At 38.6% G+C, this 21,649-nt stretch overlaps 1 protein-coding gene across 1 annotated transcript in view; it reads right to left on the reverse strand.

Moving 5' to 3' along the window:
- The window catches only part of MAP3K20 (mitogen-activated protein kinase kinase kinase 20), a 167,998-nt gene that overhangs the window by 47,433 nt on the left and 98,916 nt on the right, over positions 1–21,649 (reverse strand). The window contains exons 8-11 of the mRNA XM_052653665.1: positions 19,456–19,542; positions 13,880–13,954; positions 7,993–8,099; positions 624–759 (exon numbers count right to left, since the gene is read on the reverse strand). Of these exons, the coding sequence (XP_052509625.1) occupies positions 624–759; positions 7,993–8,099; positions 13,880–13,954; positions 19,456–19,542 (405 nt within the window). The remainder of the gene's footprint in view (positions 1–623; positions 760–7,992; positions 8,100–13,879; positions 13,955–19,455; positions 19,543–21,649) is intronic.

Below are 21,649 nucleotides of genomic sequence, written 5' to 3' on the forward strand. Positions count from 1 at the left end.
CAATGAAGTTCTTAAGAAGAATTTTTATCTTAATCCAAATACAAGATTTGGAAAAAAACCAAGATATTTCTTGGCAGAGTAAATACTTGAAGCTTGTCCTGAGAGAACTATTTTCCCACTTTTTTGCTGCCCTTGATCATGACCCTACATTGAGTAAGGAATATTAATACTCGTCATTTATAGATCATTAAGTTAGCTTTTAGAAGGAAAACTGGTTTTCTGACCCATCAATGACTTTCTGGGACAGCTAACTGCCTTGGTGTAATGTTTATGAATTACTGATAGACTCACTCTAAAGAGTTAATGCCTCAAGGCACAGGCTCTGGGGACCTGATGGTACAAAATACACTGCGGATGGTGCAAAAATACAGTGAATTTCATTTTTGTAATTCTAACATACAAACACACTGACAGAGCCAGAAACAGGATAAGCTTTTCTTCTAAATTTCTGGAATTTTGTTAATTGAAAGGAGGTAAGAAGCACTACTCAAGTGTAAATGCAGGTCCTTTCCAGGCAGCAAGTGAGGCGGCGGCAGGGGGGGTGGCGCCATGCTGCCAAGCTCAGCCAGTCTCCTGAGCGAGTGGGGGGCGGGGTGTCAGCGAGCCCTGCAGGGAGCACTCACCGGGGTGTTGGACTGCTCTGTCAGCTTTTGCTCCCACATCTTTAGCCGTCTTTCTCGTTCTTTGAGCTCCTGCTCTTTAAAGCTGAGGTCACGTTCTAGTTTCTTCAGTCTCTCAAGAGTGGCTTCTATTTCACACCTGCAGGAGGACATGACTGGTTTAAATCTCAGCTTTGCTCACGAGGTGTTATGTGCTGAGGAGTCCGTCACAATGCTTAATCAAAGGAAAAGGCTAAAACCTGGGCGTTGAAGCCAAACAGTAAACAGCGAGGAGATCCAACCAGTCCATCCTAAAGGAAATCAACCCTGAATATTCATGGGAAGGCCTGATGCTGAAGCTGAGTTCCAATACTTGGGCCACCTGATGCAAAAAGCCGACTCACTGGAAAAGACCCTGATGCTGGCAAAGACTGAGGGCAAGAGGAGAAGGGGATGACAGAGGAAGAGATGGTTGGATAGCATGACTGACTAAATGGACTTGAGTTTGAGCAAACTTTGGGAGATAGTGAAGGACAGGGAAGCCTGGAGTGCTGCAGTTCACGGGGTCACAAAGAGTCGAACACTTAGTGATTAAACGACAAAGTAGCAAAGAATAGGACATCTTTCTTATCCTTCAAAATCAAAATATAAACTAGCTTGGAAACATAAGTTTGGAATACTTTCTCAAAGCAGTGAAGAACCACTGTCTGGGGCCTGAGCCATGGAACCGGTGTCTTGGTTTAGCCATTTAATAAATGCTCATAGTCCTCTGGCTCTACTGTATATCAGCTCATCTTATATTCATTACAGCCCCAAGAAACAGGTTTTAATCTTGCATAGAGAGAGATGGGAAAATGACACTCTGGTTAGATGATTACTGTCACCCGACTAGTAAATTCACCTTAGCCTAGTCACTGGCTGAGTAACTCCAGCAGTCTACGGGTTAACCTGACTCAGTTTCTTCAGCTGTATGGGGTGGTGGTTACCTTTTATGAGGATTCCGCAACCTGCCTGATCCTAATAATTAACTGTCTGGGCAAAACATACCATACAACATAGATTCCTAAGACCTTCCTCAGAGCTCATGATTGAGTAGGGCTGGGTAGGGCTTAGGAATTTCTATTATTTGAAAGGAGTTTGTTTTTACAGTCAGGCAAGTGTGAGGAATCCTGGATCAGATGAACACTAAGGTTCATTTCGACTCTAATAATTTTAAAAGCAAGTTAGTTCCCTCCCAGACTCTACAGGCTGACCCGCCTCACTGGAACAATAAGTCCAGTTACAGAAACCAGTCCTTGACAGAAATTAAACCTGGTAAGATGTCTCAGTGTAAGTTTTTTTCTCCTTCAGGGCTATTGTCGGGCTTAGGTCTAAACTTATGCTCCAAGAGTTGGAAGTTCCTCCCCGTGAGTTTCTGCAGGCCTTGTGAGAAAAGGAACAGTAATGAGAGGCTGAGAGCAAGGAGAGACAGGGAGGGAGAGAGGAAGGGGGAGAGGAGGACGGAGAGTGAGAAAGGGACTGGAAGAGGAGAGCTGCTGAGCCAACAGCTGCTGCTAGGTGCCCTGAGACACACCTATATGTCAGACTGTGCGACTCGGTTTGAGGTCTTGACTCCAGAAGTCTGAAGCTCCCAGATCAAAGTTAATAGATGTATGCAGCCCAAGTCTGCCTTTTCATGTCCAGGGAAAACCAGAATAGATGAGAAGTAAATACATGAAAACAAAAAGGTGTGGCTATCAACTGACCAAATCCAACTCGGAACAGCTGCTGAAGTGGAGCTGGACTTGGGTCACACATTTTACTTCCCAGGCTGTCTGCAGAGCAAGGGACGCCAGGAAAGCAAGTGTAAAAGCATCTGTTGTCAACCCTCTGTCCCTTTTCGTGGTGCCACTTGAAAGTTATAAAACCATGTAAGTCACACTAGAGTCCCTAAAGAAAGGCAGCAAATCAACAATCTTTCAGAATTATGACTGTATCATAAAATCCAAATTTTATTTTGTATTTCAGACATAATATTATGCCTATTCATAAATGTTTTTATTTTTCAAATGGAGGACTGAGGAAAAACAAACAAACTCAGTGTAGAAGATCTTAGGTTAAACTTAAGCAACAAAAAGGAAAGAAAGAATGAGCCATCTTCAGTAAACGAGAGGGTGAGAAAAGGCGGCACAGAGCTGGGCACACGGGGCTCTGGGAGATGGCAGGGGCCTGGCTGCTGCCAAGCCCAGTCCCAACTCTCCTGCCAGGAGGGCTGAGCTCACTGATGTCCGTTCCGAAGAGGGTAAAGTGGCCAGCACATTTGATTTCACTTGTAAGTTAAGCCTAGGATTCATCTCAAGTTACAGCTCTGGGAGCCCACTCTGATTTTGAGCCCTTCTGGGAAAACAGATCAACAGTTAAGTAAGCTAGGTAAGCTGAGAGCTGCTGCAGAAAAACCGAATAAGTAGGCCTCCTCAGTCTGTGTCTTCAGGGTCAGCTCCCATACACGGCTTTCCCAGAAGCCCTAGGATCCTGACAGCAAGATCTTAGGCCACAAGAGATCTAACCCCAATCCAGAGGGCAACATAAAACAGCTGCTCCTCTGGCTGTCCCCTCTGTTTTTCTTGATGTATTGTTTTGCATCAAGTGCATTTATGTAATCTCCCTGTTCTGAAAATAAAGTTTGTATGTTTTAAGTTGATGGAGATTATGGTTTTTCTCTTAAACCGAATCCAACTAAGGTTGACTTCAACCAGTATCAGTTTTCCCTCTGTCAGAAACAGGCAATGAACTATAATTATCTTCTTTTAATAGAAACTTACTTTGAAATAAAAGATCAATTCATAAAAGCAGCTATATTATATACATTACAAGATAAATAGATACGTGCTGCGATTCATGGGGTCGCAGAGTCAGACACGACTGAGCGACTGAACTGAACTGAACTGAATTACGTTTAGTGTTATATATTAAATGATTTGTGCTAAATGCAAATTTCAAAGGTTAATTTTTTTTAATCTTTGTGTTTTTTGAGAAAATATTTGGCTGTGCCAGATCTTATGTGGGGCATGTGGGATCTAGTTCCCTCACCAGAGATGGAACCCAGGCCCCCTGCATTGGGAGCTCGGAGTCTTAGCAATTGGACTACCAAGAAGTCCCTATATTTTGTTTTTATGAAGGTGTGCTAGAGTGAGTATTTTGATCACCGAGGAAGAGTGCAGCCACCAGAGTGTTTTGCTAAGAGAAAGGGAGCTGAACTCTCTACCAAGCACCATGGAGCTCATTCAGTGCAGGTGACCAACGTGACCAAGAGGACTACACTTTCTGTTCTTAATGTTGGTGGCCACTATTGCTAATCATAGGAGGAGAAACAAGATGAACATGTGATGGACAGGAAAGGTTCACTAGACACTAGATTTCTTTCCTATCATTTATTAGTTTAAAGGAAAGGGCATAGTTGATGTGGTTTTTAATAACCTAGACTCAAAAAGAATTTTCAGGATAATCATTTAATTTTCTAAGACTAGGTGTTTCATCTGGTGTAGAGGCATAGAGGAAGCTCCATTAGCAAACAAGCATTTGCTAGAAACACCAGAGCAGGACAGGAGTCCAACTCCACTGCGACTCGTAACTTCCTACACATACTTTGGACCCTAGACGCACCGCTTCAGTAACCAAATAAAAGTCAGAGGAAGGAGAGGAGCGGTCCGTTGAAACGTCCAGGTCACCTGAAGAAACATTTTCTTCTTTTCAACCCTTGGCACACTGGGTGGGGTCGTTGTTTGCCCTTAGTCATCACCTAAACCCATCCTGCCCTGTGATGCTTCTCGTTGTTAAACGGGAATCAGTCAAGTGGACACTGCACGCCAATGAGCAGGTGGCCTGACAATGGCCACAAGGGCGGGGACAGCGCCACACAGGGTGTCCATGGAGGCCCCTGGGGCCAGGCCCCTGGTTTCCAGCACTGGTTCTGTCTCACATGCGTGATCTCAGGCGGGTTGCCCCACCTGTCCATGTCTTGGTTCTTGCACCTGTGATGTAAGTTAGGGCTGCCGTGTGGATTTAAAAAGATAACCCAAATAAAGTACAAGCATCGGGTTAAGAATGTAATAACAATAGCTGTGTTCATGATTGTTACTCATTAGTATTATTATTCCCCGTGGTTTTAATCAATTGCCAGATTCAATGAAAATAGCTCTGCTGCCTCTTAAAGTGTAGTTTAGAGTTTCTGGTAAAGATATATATCCTTTCTCCAGCTCTCAGGATTAACTAGCTCCTGAGAGTCAATGAGGAAGCCCTCTGGGCAACTGTTTGCCTTTTATTAAAATACATTAATGTATTACCAATTTTATTTCTCTCGTCTTTTTAGCTTGAAGCATTAAAAAAAATTTGTTATTCAACTAATCCACGGTTATTACAGAAAAAGATAATATTGAACTTTTCCTACTTTTTCCTATGTGCACATACATGTACATGTAAATATGTTTTTTATTTTAGAACAAATGAGATCATTCTGAACATACTGGACTGTAGCATTGATCTTAAAATCATTTATCAGATCTGTATATAAGGCTCAACACTGTTTTGTGTATGGAGCTATTGTAATTTTTTAAGTCATAAAAACCACACACACACAAAACCAAATGAATCTTGTTTCCCTTGAAGCTCACTTCCAGTTTCACCGTTCTAAAGGCTGTGATAAACCAATGTCCACACATTCTCACTTATTTTCTTAGGGATGAAATTGCAGTGGGAGAGGTGTCTGATCTATACAAACTCCTCCAGAAAGGTATTTCTCCCCCAGCAAAGTGTGAGGAAGTTTACAACACCACGTATTTTCCTGATATGAATTTTTGCCAATCTGGCGAATAAACTGTGTTCCCTTTTATTTGGCTGCTACATGAGATTGAATACTTTTCACATGTTTATTGACCCTTTGACTTCCTTTTTTGTGAAATGCCATTTCAGGTCTTTTAGTGTGAGATTTTAATTAAAGTGTTATTTTTAAAGACAGAAGTGGTAGTTTTCCAAGTGTAATCTGCAGACTTATAAGAGCTTTTCAAATGTTAGACTGGTTTTCAGAATAACATTACGGCATGATTCACCTTTCTACTCTCATTCTCACAGGTGTGCTGACTTCTCCACCTGCTTCCTGACATGGGACAGCACCACAGGCTGAGTGCAGAAGCAGGATTAATTACTGCTTTGCAAATGAATCAATAAGTACCTATTTGAACTTTTTTCTCAGTTCTGATTTTGAATGTGGTAAATACTGACAGATGTAACTCATTTAAACAAAAGCCCTTTGGAGTCCTCAATGATTTTTTCAGAGTGTAATGGAGTCCTGAGACTAGAAACTTTTAGAACAACTGACATATCAACTAGGGAAAAAAGCTGTAACAGTATGGCGTTTGTCTAGGAAATTTATTGATGGTGGGTATTGCTTTTGGTCTTATGGAGATTTTGCATTTTAATACAGAAAACTTACCAACTTCTCCCCTATTTTCTGGTTGTGTTGACATACTTTACAGGCTCCCTAGCTCATGGATATTAATAGTAGTATTAAAATCCTACTAATCCTTTGGCTAACAGATCAAACAGCAGTTCCTCAGGGAATCCCTTTATTAAACCCTCAGACTAGATTAGATTTCATGGTTTTATAGTCTCAGACATCCAGGACTGTCCTGTCATAATATTTATCAAAACAGTAATGAAAAAGTTATTTGTATATCTGTATTAAGTAATCTAATATTAAACTCCAAGTGCACTGTTACTGTTCTGTTCATCACCAGAGCCCACACCTAAAGAACTTTTCGCAAAGGTTTAATGAATATCTGAATGAATGAATACAAGAAGCACATCTATCAAAGCAAACAAATCAACTTACATGTTTCTATCCTCTTGTGTAATATGGCGATGTCTTTTAATATTATTGCTACTATGGTATTTCCTTCTCCAAGTATTTGCTGAGCAACCACAGTGTTCAAGACATGTTCTAGATACTGCAGTTACAGCGATGAACAGAAGAGATGATCTGACCCTCTCACATGTTAGGCAGCAAGACACATGCCATTATTAAACAACAGCCTGCAGAACTGCTTATTAACTTCAACAGGAGATGCTCTCAGGGCACATAAAGTGGAACCTCAGCGGCTCTGGGGTCAGGACACACCTGCTTGAAGGAGAGCTGTTTTCAGCCACTATCTGAAACAATATGATCAGAGCCAAGTTAGGTCTGGGCATCAGGGCTGGTATGCTGCTGAAATGGGATGAATTTCATACAGAAGAAACTGCATTTGAAAGGATTCTGTATGAGGGAGAAATCGCCACATGTTGAAGGACCAAAGCCAAAAATTAAGGGGTAGAATGACACTCAAGATAAAGCAAGAGCACAGAGGGTATCATGAATCTTGTGCTTTGGCCTTTGTCCTAGAGTTATGGGAGCTCCTTATACTGATTTAAGGGAAGTGATCTGATTAGATGTGTACTGTAGGAAACAAATATTACTAACATGTTTTGTTAATTTTTTGAGCCCAGAACAAAGTCCCTCATACCTAGACTCTAGCAAACAGTATTACTTTTATATTACTAAGTAAAAATTCATTTTAACTCACCGGTCCTAGAGATTCTCCAAGAATAAAAAATAAAGAAGGTTATTGTAAAACACCAAACAGAAAGCCCAAAGAAATGTGCAATCACAGGACTAAACAACTCCGTCATTTTTGAGCGCCTGTAGTATTCATTTGCTATCGGCAGGTGGCGTGAGGCGTCATGTTACTACCCATAGCTATGAAGAGCAGGGGTGAGTTACTTAAATCTCTGCTGAGTCAGGGAGAAATAATGTCAGAGCCCAAACATGCTATTTATGTTGTACATCATGTGACCTGGCTCAAATGTCTCATCTCTGGCTTAGTTCTTCCCCTCACACAATACAATTCTCTCATTACTTAGCTTGTTTACATTTGACAAAATGTAATAGGATTTATAACATTGAAAGTTTTATTTTAGAAGTGTTTTTACAGTCTCCCTACCCCTCCCATCAACACAAAAAGTACTCTGCCTATTTCCAACCAGACAGTATTTTGATTTCTCACTGCACAGAGGCTAAAGTTTCCTAACAGGGAGTGTATACAGAAGGAATGTCTGCTAACTGCCTTCTGTCTCAGAAGATACTGCTTCAATATTCTTCCTAAATACTTAGATATATGATAAAGCAACATGCTTAGAGGAACACTGTTGGCTTACATATGAGAGGGAGAGCTTATTCAATCTCCAAAATTTTTTAACACAAAAAAGCCCCAGTTTCTAAGAGATTGGGACTGTCATCCAGTTCCCAGGTGCTCGTGCTGTCCGAAGCCAGTCGCCCACAATCCCCTGAAGCCAGCTGATGTGACCTGGGGTGGGAGGCCCCTACCTCCATTCTGCTTTGTTGTGCAGGAATGAATTACACTGGTCAGAAAGCTTCGAATCGAGTGACATGGACTCCAGGATTGAAATGATTTGCTTGAAAGAAGGCCGTTTCTGAAGAAGAAAAAAATAATCACTTGTTGGGACTTAGGAAAGTAGATCTTTAAGAAAAAATCCACAAGCATAGCAATAAGGTCAAATCACCATAACAAAATAAGATATGCTGGAATATCCTGATTTTGTTCTTTCACAACTGTCGCACTGCATAGGAACCATACTTATTTTCAATCAATTATTCATAATAGGCTCAGATGTCATTTTTCTATTGTGTTGTCTAAGGTTGGAATGATTACAGTATTTTTCCAGGTTAGGTAAGTACTAATTAGTTCTCTCTGAGGTATGTTTAAAGACTCCTGAAAGGAAACAGTTAAGTCTTTTAAAAAGTCATCTATGTGATAAAGCAAGCATAGTAAAAGTTAACGGTAGGGTCTGGGTGATAGGGGTCTTCCTAGGTGGTGCTGGCAGTAAAGAACACATCCGCCAATGCAGGAGACATAGAGACACGGGTTTGATCCCTGGGTCAGGAAGATCCCCTAGAGGAGGGCATGGCAACCCACTCCAGTATTCTTGCCTGGAGAACCCCATGGACAGAGGAGCCTGGTGGGCTACAGTCCACAGTGTTGCAAAGAGTCGGACACGAATGAAACGGCTTAGCATGCACGCATGCACAGTGGGTGATAGGTATACCAGTGCTCATGGCAAAATTCTTTCAACTTTTCCACGTGTTTGAAAATTTTTATAATAAACTGTTGGAGGAGAATTACTTATTAATCTAGCAGAACTTATACAAGTTCCTAAACCAGCTGCTCAGAGAAAAAATTCCCCAATTTTAAAGCCATCATAACTTCACTGTTCTCAATGGTTATTCCATAATATAACTAGCTTTGGTGCTTGAAAACTCTCACGTACTGTTTACCAGAAGTTGAAAAAGCAGTGGTTAGGTGTATTTCTTTAGCTAGCAAAAACTACCCTAGTCTATCTCTTTAGACTCTAGCCAAGGTGGAGACAAAAGGTTAAAGCAAAAATGGAAAAAGATAATAAAAGGGTGATGCACATTCTCTCTTCATCACGCCTCATAATTATACCATTTCTGAACAAATTACAGTTGCTGCAATTAAAACATGCATTTTAATTTAGGAGCACAAAAACAAGAAGAAAGAATGTTGAGGTGGCTTGCTCTTAGGACTTGAGTGTTTCCTACATTAAGAAAGGTAATTTTTTCTTAGGAATATAAAACTGGAATATTTATTCTGAGTTCTGCCGTTATTGTCCTCTTTCAAGGGTGTGTGTGTGTGTTTAAAAAAAGGGCGTAGGTAGCTAAATGTCACTGATGGTACATTAAGCCTTGTAATAAGCAAAAAGTGCCTTAAGTTGGAAATTTGAAAAAATTATATTTGTCTTCTTTGCATGTGTTTCCATTTTAATTTCTCCATCCATGTGTCAGGTAGCAACAGGAAAAACGTTTTGTTTGTACAGGAGCTAATTATATAATATATATAGGATTTTCATTTTTCATGGAAAAGAAGCAGGAGGAGCTGATAAATTTTCAAAGAATAATATATTTCCCTACACTTAATCATTCTTAAGATAAGGTAAAACATTTTTTGTAATTGGATGGCAAGTATCCCTGGAAAAATCTGTATTTCATATTTAGAATATGCTCCCAGATGGAAATTATCAAAGTGAACATTCAGAACATAGCAGCAATGTAGAATCATATGTTAATATTTCATGAGTATTTTGATCACAGAATACAACATGTGGTCTAGGATCTTCCTCCAAAGGGGCTTAGCTTCCTTTTATGTATTATGTGGGCTCTGCCTACTTAAAAAGGCACAACCAGAACCATTTATTAAGCATCTGTATACATTATTTGTTATCTTTATGTTATAGGTAAGGAAGATCAGTCTCAGAAAAATGTGAATTTCCCAGTATCATACAAGTAGCAAGTTACAGAACCAGGGTCTATTCTCTTTAATCCTTCAAAATATTTTATCACATGAGGGTAAGATATTACTTCCTATCAAACTTGGAGCTTTAACTATTGCTTTGTCCTTTTTCAGAAATGTCATTTTAGAACCTGAACTAATACCCACCTTTACTTCCTTCTTTTCTTAAAAAAAAAAAAAAAAGGTTTTTTTTGAGCACCTGATCAAACCCATTGGCATGACCCAACATTTATCTAACACAAGAGCAGTTTTTTCTCTTGCACACATGTCTACCGCCTCGTTGCAAAAGAACATACTTCTACAGGTGAGCTGAACATTTTAATCTGTGTTAATACTCTAGACTCCAAGGACTGAAAATAAAAATAATTAAAATATACTTTAACCAACTACTGCTGTATCTATCTGCATAGGACTGGCACCAACTTCTGTTTGAACTGCTATATACTTCTAGCCAGAGAAGAGCTCCCCTGGTGGCTCAGATGGTAGAGTCTGCCTGAAGTGCAGGAGACCTGAGTTCAATCCCTGGGTTGGGAAGATTGCAACCCACTCCAGTATTCTTGGTTGAAAAGGAAATTACAACCCACTCCAGTATTCTTGCCTGGAGAATTCCATGGACGGAAGAGCCTGGCAAGCCCCAGTCCATGGGGTCGCAAAGCCAGACACGATGAAATGACTAATCCTTCCTTCCTTCTAGCCAGAAAACTAAAACATGGACTCTCAGGAAATAAACCTTGGTCTGGCCTCTTTAGTCAACAACAAATTGTACATCTACTTGCTAAATTTACAGAAGATGCTATAGGGAGACAAAGAAAAACTAACTCTATTTCCTCGTGAAGCCTGTAATCCATTTAGGAAGAAAAGATATTTTTTAAAATGCAACAGCATAAAATGAGGCAGTAACCCAGACTGTGGTTCAGGAAAAGGAGTACTTAGTATGGGCAGGGGAAACAGAATAACTGGGGAAGGCTGGATGATGAAGTAATCAGGAGGGGAAAGAAAAGAAGGAAAAGAACACGTTTCGGGAATAAAGAAGGTGTGTAAGGTATGTCTACAGGAGAGAGCAATGACTTAGAAATGTGAGCTGCAGGCATAATCAAATCAAATATAGAGGGCATGTATTAGTTGTATTAGAATAAAATGCCATGAATTTAGAAAAAAAAAAACTGATCTAAACTTTCTTCATACTTCACAGTGCTAGAAGACAAGACTCCTCTGGTATTAAAGAAGCGTCAGCTTACTACCTGTTAAAAAGACATGCCAGCTTCATGGCATCAACTCCAATGTCCTTATTGTGTAGGTGTTTACATTATCATTTAGTTAATATACCATAAATGTATATTCTTAGAATTTTAATATAGTACAGAGTTACAGATTAAGAAATTAAAAACCTGCTTTGCATACTGAAATATAATTACAATTACAGTGATTTAGTTGCATTCATCTAATTCAGCACTAATAATTTCGAGTGAAATTTCTATTTGAGTATCAGAGAGAAAGGCCTTTCCTGATAGCTCAGTTGCTAAAGAATCCACCTGCAATGCAGAAGACCCCAGTTCGATTCCTGGGTCAGGAAGATCCCCTGGAGAAGAGGTAAGCTACCCATTCCAGTATTCTTGGGCTTTCCTGGTGGCTCAGCTGGTAAAGAATCCACCTGTGATGCAGGAGACCTGCGTTTGATCCCTGGATTGGGACGATCCCTTGGAGAAGGAAAAGGCTACCCACTCCAGTATTCTGGCCTGGAGAATTCCATGGACTGTACAGTACAGTCCATGGGGTTGCAAAGAGTCAGGTACAACTGAGCGACTTCCACTTTCATATCAGAGGGAAAAATACTACCAAAATGACCAAATATGCCACAATGGGTATATAAGTGGTAGCATATGGAAAGATTGTATTTTAATCATATAAAATAAATATTCTATAGAAAGCTTGCAAATAGCCACTTATAATTTCCACCAGATTAGTTGCAAATTGTAGGCATTTCTCTTCATGCTTAAAAAGCCCCACATTCTGCAAAATCACACACTTAAAGCAGGGCCCACAGAGGGGCCAGACAGACCATTCAAAACTTATCAACTCTGTCAAAAAAATTCAGAAAACAATAGTAATCCTAAACAAAAGTACTAAACAGTTTAAAAATTGTTAGATTCTTAAAAAAAAAAAAACTAAGTAAATACAGAACTCTAAAAAGGGTGAAAGTTGTTTGAGGAACAGGAGTGAAAGCCAATTGAGCCTGCTGGTTTATCAGCGCAAAGGTGAAATGCACAAGGCAGGGGAGAAGGGGTTGTCTTGGTTCTGTGTCCATTGCTGCGCTACTGGCTGCGCTGATGTGCTTGGAGTTCAGTTGTTCTCACTTGTGGAATGGAACAGTGTGCTTTACTTATGGTCCATCCTGAATTGTGTGATGCTAACACGATTCCCGTACTCACCAAGCATTTCTGAGTTACTTCGCCTAGACAAACCACAGCTTTCCGTATCCATGGATTCAATCAGCCAGAGCTCAAGTTGCTTGTTGAATGCGAGGAAGTGTAACCACAGTTGGGGTGAAGGGAAGGGTCGTGACTGAATCACCCCTGATATATAAGGGACTTGAGCATCCATGGATTCTCCTGGGGTCCTGAAATCTCCCCTGAGGAGGTGATGGGAACGGCTCTGTACATTATTACCATTCATTCTTCTTTAAAGTCATATGGGGACTGGGTTTAAATTAAGGAAGAAATTCCATTCTCAAGTCTTTTTTTTTTTCTTTCTAGATCTATCTTTAAAAGGTCAGTTTGTGATACACTTATTTCCATGAAAGACTGCAGAAATCTGAACTTTTCTTTTCTCGAGTCTATCTCTCTTATTCTAATATTTCATCTATGAGGATCTTTTTTGTTTTTAAACTTTTTATTACAGCAAATTCCAAACATACACCAAAGTAGAGAGAACACCCTCCATATACTTATCACTCCAAAAATCATCACGGCCAATCCTATTTAATCTATACCATTATTCATTTCCCTTCACTGTATTTTGAAGCAAATCCAAGACTCGCCTATCATTTTATCTATAAACACTTCCATATGTACGTGACAGTCTTTTAAACCAGTCTTTGCAGGGAAGGGAAATGGGCCATTTGTGCTTGAATGTGATAACCACATGAAAGCCTCAATTTTGGAATTTCTCCAACTTTATTGTGATAGCTTAAAAAACATCACTGAAACTCCACAGGGAGTGCGTATCGAGCTTCTCTAGAAGTGCTACTTTTGCCTGGTCTTTGGTTAGAAAGGCAATGTGGTGGTCGGGCTTTGTAGCACAATGGATAGCGCATTGGACTTCTAGTGTAGAGAGGCAATGTGGTGTGGAGGGTTAAGTGCAGGGACTCACGTCAGTCAGCTTGGGTTCAGCCTCCAGCGCCACCACTTAAAAGTTGTGTGGCCTTGACCTCACTACTTAACCGAGGCTTGGTTCTTCATGTGTAAAATGGGGATAATAACAATACCCAGTTCACAGAGATATGCTGAGAAGTAAAGGAGTTGATATAGTGTTCAGAACAGTGCCTGGCTTATAATAAGCATGGTGTGCTAGTATTTATATAACGTGAAGATGCAAGACTTATTACTGAAGATTAAAAACAAGGAACAAAATTCTTTTTTACTGACTCAAGAATGCTGGAGTGCTGTAAGAGAGAGTCAGTAATGAGATTTTAGGTTTCATGCCAAGCAAATGTCAGCAGAAAGCCTTCACAGTCAATCTGGGGCTCAAAGGAACAGCAACCCTGTTTTGCTCTGTAATGAATTTGATTAACCCACGTTTTAAAAACTCAAGAGCCAGACAAACAAGTGAGATTTCAGAACAACAACAACAACAACAACAAATATATATATATATATACACACACACCTTGGCATCAGCTTCCCAACACTGATGTAACAGTTCAGCAAAACTCCTGGGGCAACTGCTTGGAATGGTTAATCTCTGTAAGACAGAAAGACAAAATAAGCAAAATCAAAACAAAATACAGGCATTTTCTCATTAAAGGAAGGAAATACTAGTTGGAAGATATGAAAGAATTAATTCAGTAGCATAAATAAGACATGAAATTTAAAGCATCCTTTGATTAATATGTGACCGGAGAGAATTTGTGTTTACATTCATAGTATCTAATCTCTAATGACACTTTACCTTTTCCTCCAAACAGGAATCATAGTGGATGAAGAAATCAGGTTCAGAGCAACAAATGTGACAAAATATAGAATCTGGTCAAAAGAAACTACAGTAGGAGAGGGACAAGTTGGAACTTCCATAAACCTAAACCATGAACCTATCACTGTATTTTTATAGGTAACTATGAAAATTGCAAATAGGCCAGGTAACTAGGAAACCAGTTCAGCTTTGGCAATAGGTGTACAACTTCTGAAAACATCGTGAACACAGAGATAATTTTATAGAAGTATTTTCTCAGTGGCAAATGAGACACTCTGAATGGATGACCCATCATGGCTTAGTTTTGGCCAAACCCATAAAATATAAGGACTTGATAGAACAAAGAATATAATGTGAAGACTAGTCTTGTTCTAACATTCTAGAGCAGTGGTTCTCATAGAACATGTAATTCTCCCAGAGGCAGTTTACAAATCTACAGAGACATTTTTGTTTTAAAGTCTGGGGGGTTGTACCTAGAGCAGGTCAAGAATGCTAAGCATCTTTCAATGTATCACAAAGCCTGATTAAAAATTCTCCTGCATTCCACCAAACTTCAAATGCCCCATGTGCGTTCATGTAAAACAAGAAAACAATGAGCTTTATACTTTTCTGAGCTTAGACTCTAACTTTGATTTCTAAGTAGAGTATTTTTTGAATATTTTAAAAATACTCTGAACTTTCTTTGAATGCAACTACTAAATGAAATAAATCAAGGGTAGATTGATTTTTGCATTATTCATAACCTTACCATAATATTGGGAAAATCTTGCCTACAATATAGTGTTGCTCATGGTACTGGAATCATTAATACTCACAATAACCCATCTTTATTCTGCATTTTTAGCTGTTGAATTCTATTTATTTTTAGGTGCAAGCATCTAAAATTGTTCCATTATCACCTCTACTGTCATCATGCCTGAGCATTTATACACTGCAATACATATTTATTTCTTCCTTATATTACATTTACAGCATTATGTTGACTTAAAATACAATGTGTGTAGTAGGATATATTACCACTGAATTTCCTTTCAGGGATAAAGAGGGAGCATTAAATAATTGTTATAAATAGAATATTGAGTATGAAGGGGCCTTCTCAGATCACTCAGTGGTAAAGAATCTGCCTGCCAATGCAGGAGACATGAGACTGGGGTTCGATCCCTGGGTCGGGAAGATCGCCTGGAGGAGGAAATGGCAACCCACTCCAGTATTCTTGCCTGGAGAATCCCAGGGATGAAGGAGCCTGGTGGGCTACAGTCACGGGCTCACAAAGAGTTGGACACGACTGAGTGAGTGACTGAGCATGCACTCACAGGTGTGACAGAGCTGAGAACCTCTGTAGTAGGAAGATTCTTCTCTGCAATGTTGTTTGCCAAGACGTTTTGCAGATAAAAAATTTAGAACAATTTCATTGGATTTGGAGGAGGTTACATATAAAACTAGAAAAATAGTTGTCTTGGCAAGAAAACAGACAATCTGTATTTGGAATTAAAATCAGAAAACCAAAATAAATAAAACTTTAAAGCAAAGCTAAAAAAAAAAAAAGCAACTCTGGAAGTTAGAGACTACACTAAGCATTTTTAAACCTCTGGTTTTGTGATTTCATAGACTAGAGTAAGATGTAGTAAACGGCACTATTATTTTACTGTAATGAGAACTGGAAACCTTTTCATGAAAAGTAAAGAAAATCAAGAGTTTACTTAAAAAAAAAAGTAAGATCGTTGGGGTGGCAACTAATATAAACAGACAGTGACTGCAATTATGTGACTGAACACACATCATGAGTAATGAAAAACAAGTTTTCCTAACAGGTAACATTTTCAATGTAACTGCAGCACATTTTCCAAGAACTGAAATGTGAACTGGCTGAATATTGGTGTTGATCTTTTCACACTGACAAACTTTTTAGATACCACATGTGAGACATTATAAAAGGAGACATAATTATTTTAAATTATCTGACATGTTCAAATATCAGTTAAATCGAGACTCAGACACTATGTAAGGGATTATTTTCATGCACTAAAAAGTACTTTAAAAGAGAATTTAAAATATTTAAGTGTGATTATATAACTGTGGTATTCTATTAAAACATCCTGAAACAACCAGATATTAGCACCAGGTCTGCAACACTACTTAAACCTTAAATATTTAAAAATAAAGATTTCAAACTGAAGATGAAAATAATTCCCAATCATTAAATTAGGCATGACATTTTTCTTAAAGATTATATTCTTTTTTTTTTGCACTATTTTCTACATAAGATACAATAATTATTTTTTAAGTCAAGTTTATCACCTTTTTCTAAAGTGTAGTCAAGAAAAATGGATTAAGTTTTTGGATTTCCACGTTAATAGTTGTTTTGCTACTTAGAATAAAACACATTTATGTACTTGAAAAGATGGAGTTATACTGCTAGGACATTCTGAATGACTACTAATTGAGTTTTATGGGAAGTCCAATGGCATACAGACATACCTGTAAGATTTAAAAATTAGTAATACTCTCTTAACTTCATGTCTTCTATAATGGTTCATTGTTTGCTTTGTAAAGTTTAACAGCATTTTGTGGATTATAGCTTCAATAGAATTTAATAATAGGAAAAGTTATTGGTTGACAATCTTATTTCATTATTAGGGGTTTGGAATCAAAGGCCTTCAGATATAATTTTTAGAAAGTATTGATTTTCCTATAGATGCAAAAAGCAATTCTAAATGGTGAAAACAAATAAGCTCTAGAGTCTAGTTAAGAGTAATGTATCAGTGTCAAGTTTCTGGTTCCGATATTATATATACTGATGTCTCACGAGTGGGGGAAGCAGAGTAAAGGGTACACAGAATTCTTTGTAATATTTTTGCAACTTCCAATGAGTCTAGGATGACTAGCTCACATTTAAAATATCTCCCTAAAAGTTTAAACATGCCAGTCTTTATTTAAATGAGGCCTTTGAAAAACAATTACAGCTTTCTCTTTTCAACTCAATAACCCAAGGTATTCCAGAGCAAAAATAAACAAAATAATTAGAAACTGAAGGGATTTTTATAAATTATATTTAAGTCAAAGTCTCAATTTTATTCTAAAATAAATCCTTGGGAATTATTTTAATTGCTATCTCAACAGAATTTGTTTTGATAATAAGGGCCACTATTCATGAGGTGAAATGAAGACATATTCTTGAATGATGATAATGGAAATGACATTTGAACTTCATTTCCATATTTCTGGTAAATGTGCAGAATGAGAATGGATAAATACCCTTGTAGCACCCAATCTGCATTTGGTTCACTAGAAAGTTGAGAAAATATATTTCACCATGTGGGTTTCTTTCAACTGACTGTTATATTTAATAAACACAATAGGGGAGGCATTTGAATAGTCCCCATCTGTTATTAGCTGATCATCATATCACCCCACGGATAAAACAGCACACTCTAGGGGATTCCCTAGAGACAGACAGGGAGAGGGCCTCCTCATGTACCCATTGAGGAGGTCCTGAAGGCTATTTATAGGGCATTCTCAAGCCTCAAGTCAACTACTCAAAGGCAGCTTCTAAATTCATTTTTTTCTTCAGCTTTAAAAATCCTTGATGGACACTCCAATATTTTCAAAGTGCTTTAGATTCACAGCTATTCTGCCCTCCTTTAATTGAAATATTATTTTAAAATATTAATTACTCTGTCTTATACATACTTGGAGAGTTCAGTCAGCTTTAAAATAAAATTTCTTCCTACTTTATTTTGAAATGATACAGAGAAAAAAAAACGACATTGAGTGTTCTGCTCCAAAGTCAACAGAAGGTCAAAACCTTCTTTGCTCTATTTGTCAACCCAGAACTAAATGTCTAATCATCTCACTGGCAAAAGAAACTGAACAGAAACAAGTGGGTTCTCATACCATGAAAATAATCAGTTATACTGTGTGTGAGGTCTGATTGAATAGCACACCAGGAAGAACCACCACATTTAATTAAAACAGAACAGCCTCTGTGAAACAATGAGTAAGACACATTCTTAAATAGTACACCTTTTCATTTTTCTTTAAATTGGCAGCTCTCTCCCATTAACTTCAGCTATCATGAACATTTCATCCAATCTCAATGGCTCAGGAGGACAAATTAATAAGGTAACTGTGGATTATGTGATCTAAATATGAAAACTTGGCTTCTCTCAGTCAATAGCAGCTTTTTGATTGATCTAGTTTGTTCCTGCACTAACCATGGAGAGCAGATCAATCTAATTCTTTTAAGGCATTAAAAAGGGAATATTACTACATATTTGCCTTTTGGCAAATTATTTTATCCTAAGGCTGCACCCTTCCCTTTTGTGGAGGGCACAGATAAGATGTGGAAATGAAGAAGTTTTGTGAAATAAAGTTGTTTTGCAGTGTTGCAAAGACAACTGCATGCTTCCATCACTTGATCTAAGTTCTCATAATACCTTGATATTGGATGCTTCATCTTTATGCTGAGAATCTCCATGGCTGTGCGTTTCAGTCACAATTTTAAACCTTTCAAAATGTAGTTGCTCTCTTTGATATGAATGTACCATGTTCTCTGATGTAGGCTCATAGGTCCAACTAACTGAAAGCCTCAATTTGTGGGAAGAAGAAAAGCGAGGCTGGGGACACAGCACAAACGCTGTTTACGCCACTGAAGTTCTTTTGAAATGGAAAGGCTCTGCATGAAGAAGGGAGCAGTTATGCCACTGCCTCGCCAATTCCAGTGAGGAGCTCATCTTCAATGTAGTGTTCAACGTAGGTGGCAAAACTGTAATTTTTCCCTTTTTTGAAACTATTTTTTCTTCTTTTATTTTTGAAATTCTCATCTAAGCGACAGTTTCTTGTACTATAGTGACTCCTGCTGGGAGAGGTAAGTTGAAGTAGCTGAAGGTCTCTTACAGATATATCAACTCCCGGACAGTAAAAAAGATGTCCTAAACGCAGGAGATGGAGTTAAACTGTTCCCCTACCTTGGACGCAACGGCTTCTTTCATCACTAAGAACAAACCCCTAGGTTTTACAATTGAGACTGAGAAACTAGTACAGTACTTGTACAATTTTTGATCTACAGCATCACGACGTGAAGCTGCAACAATTAGATGTAAAGGGTCCATTCATGAGGAATAACATCACTTTGACCCTTTGTGTTAGCTCCTACTGCTAATCTTTCCATAAGCGTGAACTTACTTTCAATTTGAAGAAGATGAAAAAGTCTTTTGCAAAACCCCAATACTGTTTTCTGATCTATGTACCTGAATGGGGAATCGTAGTCTTACCTCGTTTTTTTCCACTACAAGCCAAGCTACTTGTAATCCTTCCAAACCTTTAAAGGGGACCTCCCTTGTTAGCATCTCCCAGAGAACCTGGAACAAAAAGGAAATGGAATTTTTATCTTGTACTTTATATTTTTGGTATATTACTGAAACTTTAACATTTAACTGTATCCAATTACCAGACACAACCAACTCCATCTGTAGAAACTTGGGCAAAACATATATATTCATGCATAGAGCTTCTTCCGTATATTTTATACATATACATATATTTTGTTGTTGCTGCTGTTCTTTTTTATTTAAAAAAATCCACTTTAGGGAGTAGAATATCTACATCCGGGCTTAAAATTTTATGAAACCAATGCGCCTAAGTGATTTAACTGTATTTTGTAAATTAACAGAATTCCCGTGGCTCACCATAAACTAGATTTTACACTTTGTTAGTCAAAACTCTTTGCACCTTCAATCTCTGATAAATTTCTCTGTATGAAAACAACTGGGAATTCAAACATATTTTCAAAGCTTCAGTAGCAGTCTCATTAAAAAAAAAAAAAATTGAGCCCCAAATCCAAATCACTGGCTAAACCACTTATTCCACAATGGTGGATACTTGCAAGACTAACATTTAGATTCTGTGTTTGGAGAACTCTTTCTCCAAATGAGTCAGTCTAAGGGATTTATTTTCATCCACCTATGATATAATCTATTAATTATATTCTAAAATGTCATAAACACCTATGTACATATATAGGCTGTTCGCATGTGCATGTGTGTGCAAATGTATGTATACGTTATCTCTCTGCAATCCTTGAGATTAGCTTGATTAATAAATCTGCACTGGAATGCTGAAACAAAGCAAATCGATGTGAGAAATGCTGAAAACAGCTAATGATTCTGTATTCTCTTTAAACTCTGAGTCATGGAGACTTTTGCTGCCAAGGTAAGTCAATGGTAAAGAATCTGCCTCTCAATGCAGGAGACGTGGGTTCAATCCCTGGGTTGGGAAGATCTCCTGCAGCAGAAAATGGCAACCGATTCCAGTATTCTTTCCTAGAAAAACCCATGGACAGAGAAACCTGGCCAGCTACAGTCCATGGGGTCAAAGAGTCAGATACAAGTTAGCAAGTAAACAACAACCACAATGGAGAGTTTTACTTTATTTATACAATAAAGTACTTTATTTATACAAATGAGTATCCGGATTTGAGTCTATCGATACTTTTGTGAAGTGCAAAAACAATTACAATTTTATTAATAATAGCATGATAATAACAGCCACTATCATTTTTCGAGGGATTATGTTCCAGGTACTCTGTTAAGCCTTTAAGTATGCTATCCTGATTAATCGCAGTCCCATCAGATAGGTATCATTCTCATTGTACAGATGAGGAAACTAATGCTTAAGGAAGTTAAATAAACTTGCCCAAAGGCATTCAGTTATCAGGTGACAGAGCTAGAATGTGAACTTCTTGTCTCACCCTGAAAGTCAAGGTCTCAACAATAGGTAACTTTAGAGATGGAAGAACGAGAGTGCAGCAGGCCCTAGTTTAGGTAGGTTTGGAGCCAAGGCAGAAGCAAAGACATGCAGCACCTCTGCTTGACATTTCTGTTGTTCTAAAAACAAAAACTCATTTCTAAATAAGAGTGCAGACTGAGAATATACACTCTATTCAAGCAAGTCCGATACCCACTATTTCCTTAGCCAGTGCTCAGTCTTACTCGAGCCATAACATGTTAAATGAGTTCTGGCTAATATACTAAGGTAATTAGCAGGAAAATCAGGGAAATTGGCAGATGCTGCTCAAGCAGGAGAAAAATAATTCCCTGAAGCTTCTTTGGGCTTTTAATCAAGTGTGTAAGGTACTTCTTTAGAAGAGCTACTGAATAATTCTATTCGAGTCACAGAAGTGATTAGGAAAAGGTAAGGGGCATCCCAGAAGGGGCTGATTCGAGCAAATGCTGGAAGTACAGGAAAGATGGGAACCAGAACAGGTACGTGGTCACCTGACACTGGGCAGTGGGCGGGGATGGTGGTGGTGGAGGAGGGGTGGAGAAATGGCAGGAGCAAGAGGGATGAGCAGGAAATGAAGCCCCTCAATTTACTGCAATCACTACTTCCTGGTGCTGGGGTTCAGAGGGGAAGGGGTATAAAGTGCAAGAAAATGAAGGGGTTTGGCATTCTTTGGAAAGAATGACT

The sequence above is a fragment of the Budorcas taxicolor genome, chromosome 2 (assembly GCF_023091745.1).
Source record: "Budorcas taxicolor isolate Tak-1 chromosome 2, Takin1.1, whole genome shotgun sequence".
NCBI lineage: Eukaryota > Metazoa > Chordata > Mammalia > Artiodactyla > Bovidae > Budorcas > Budorcas taxicolor.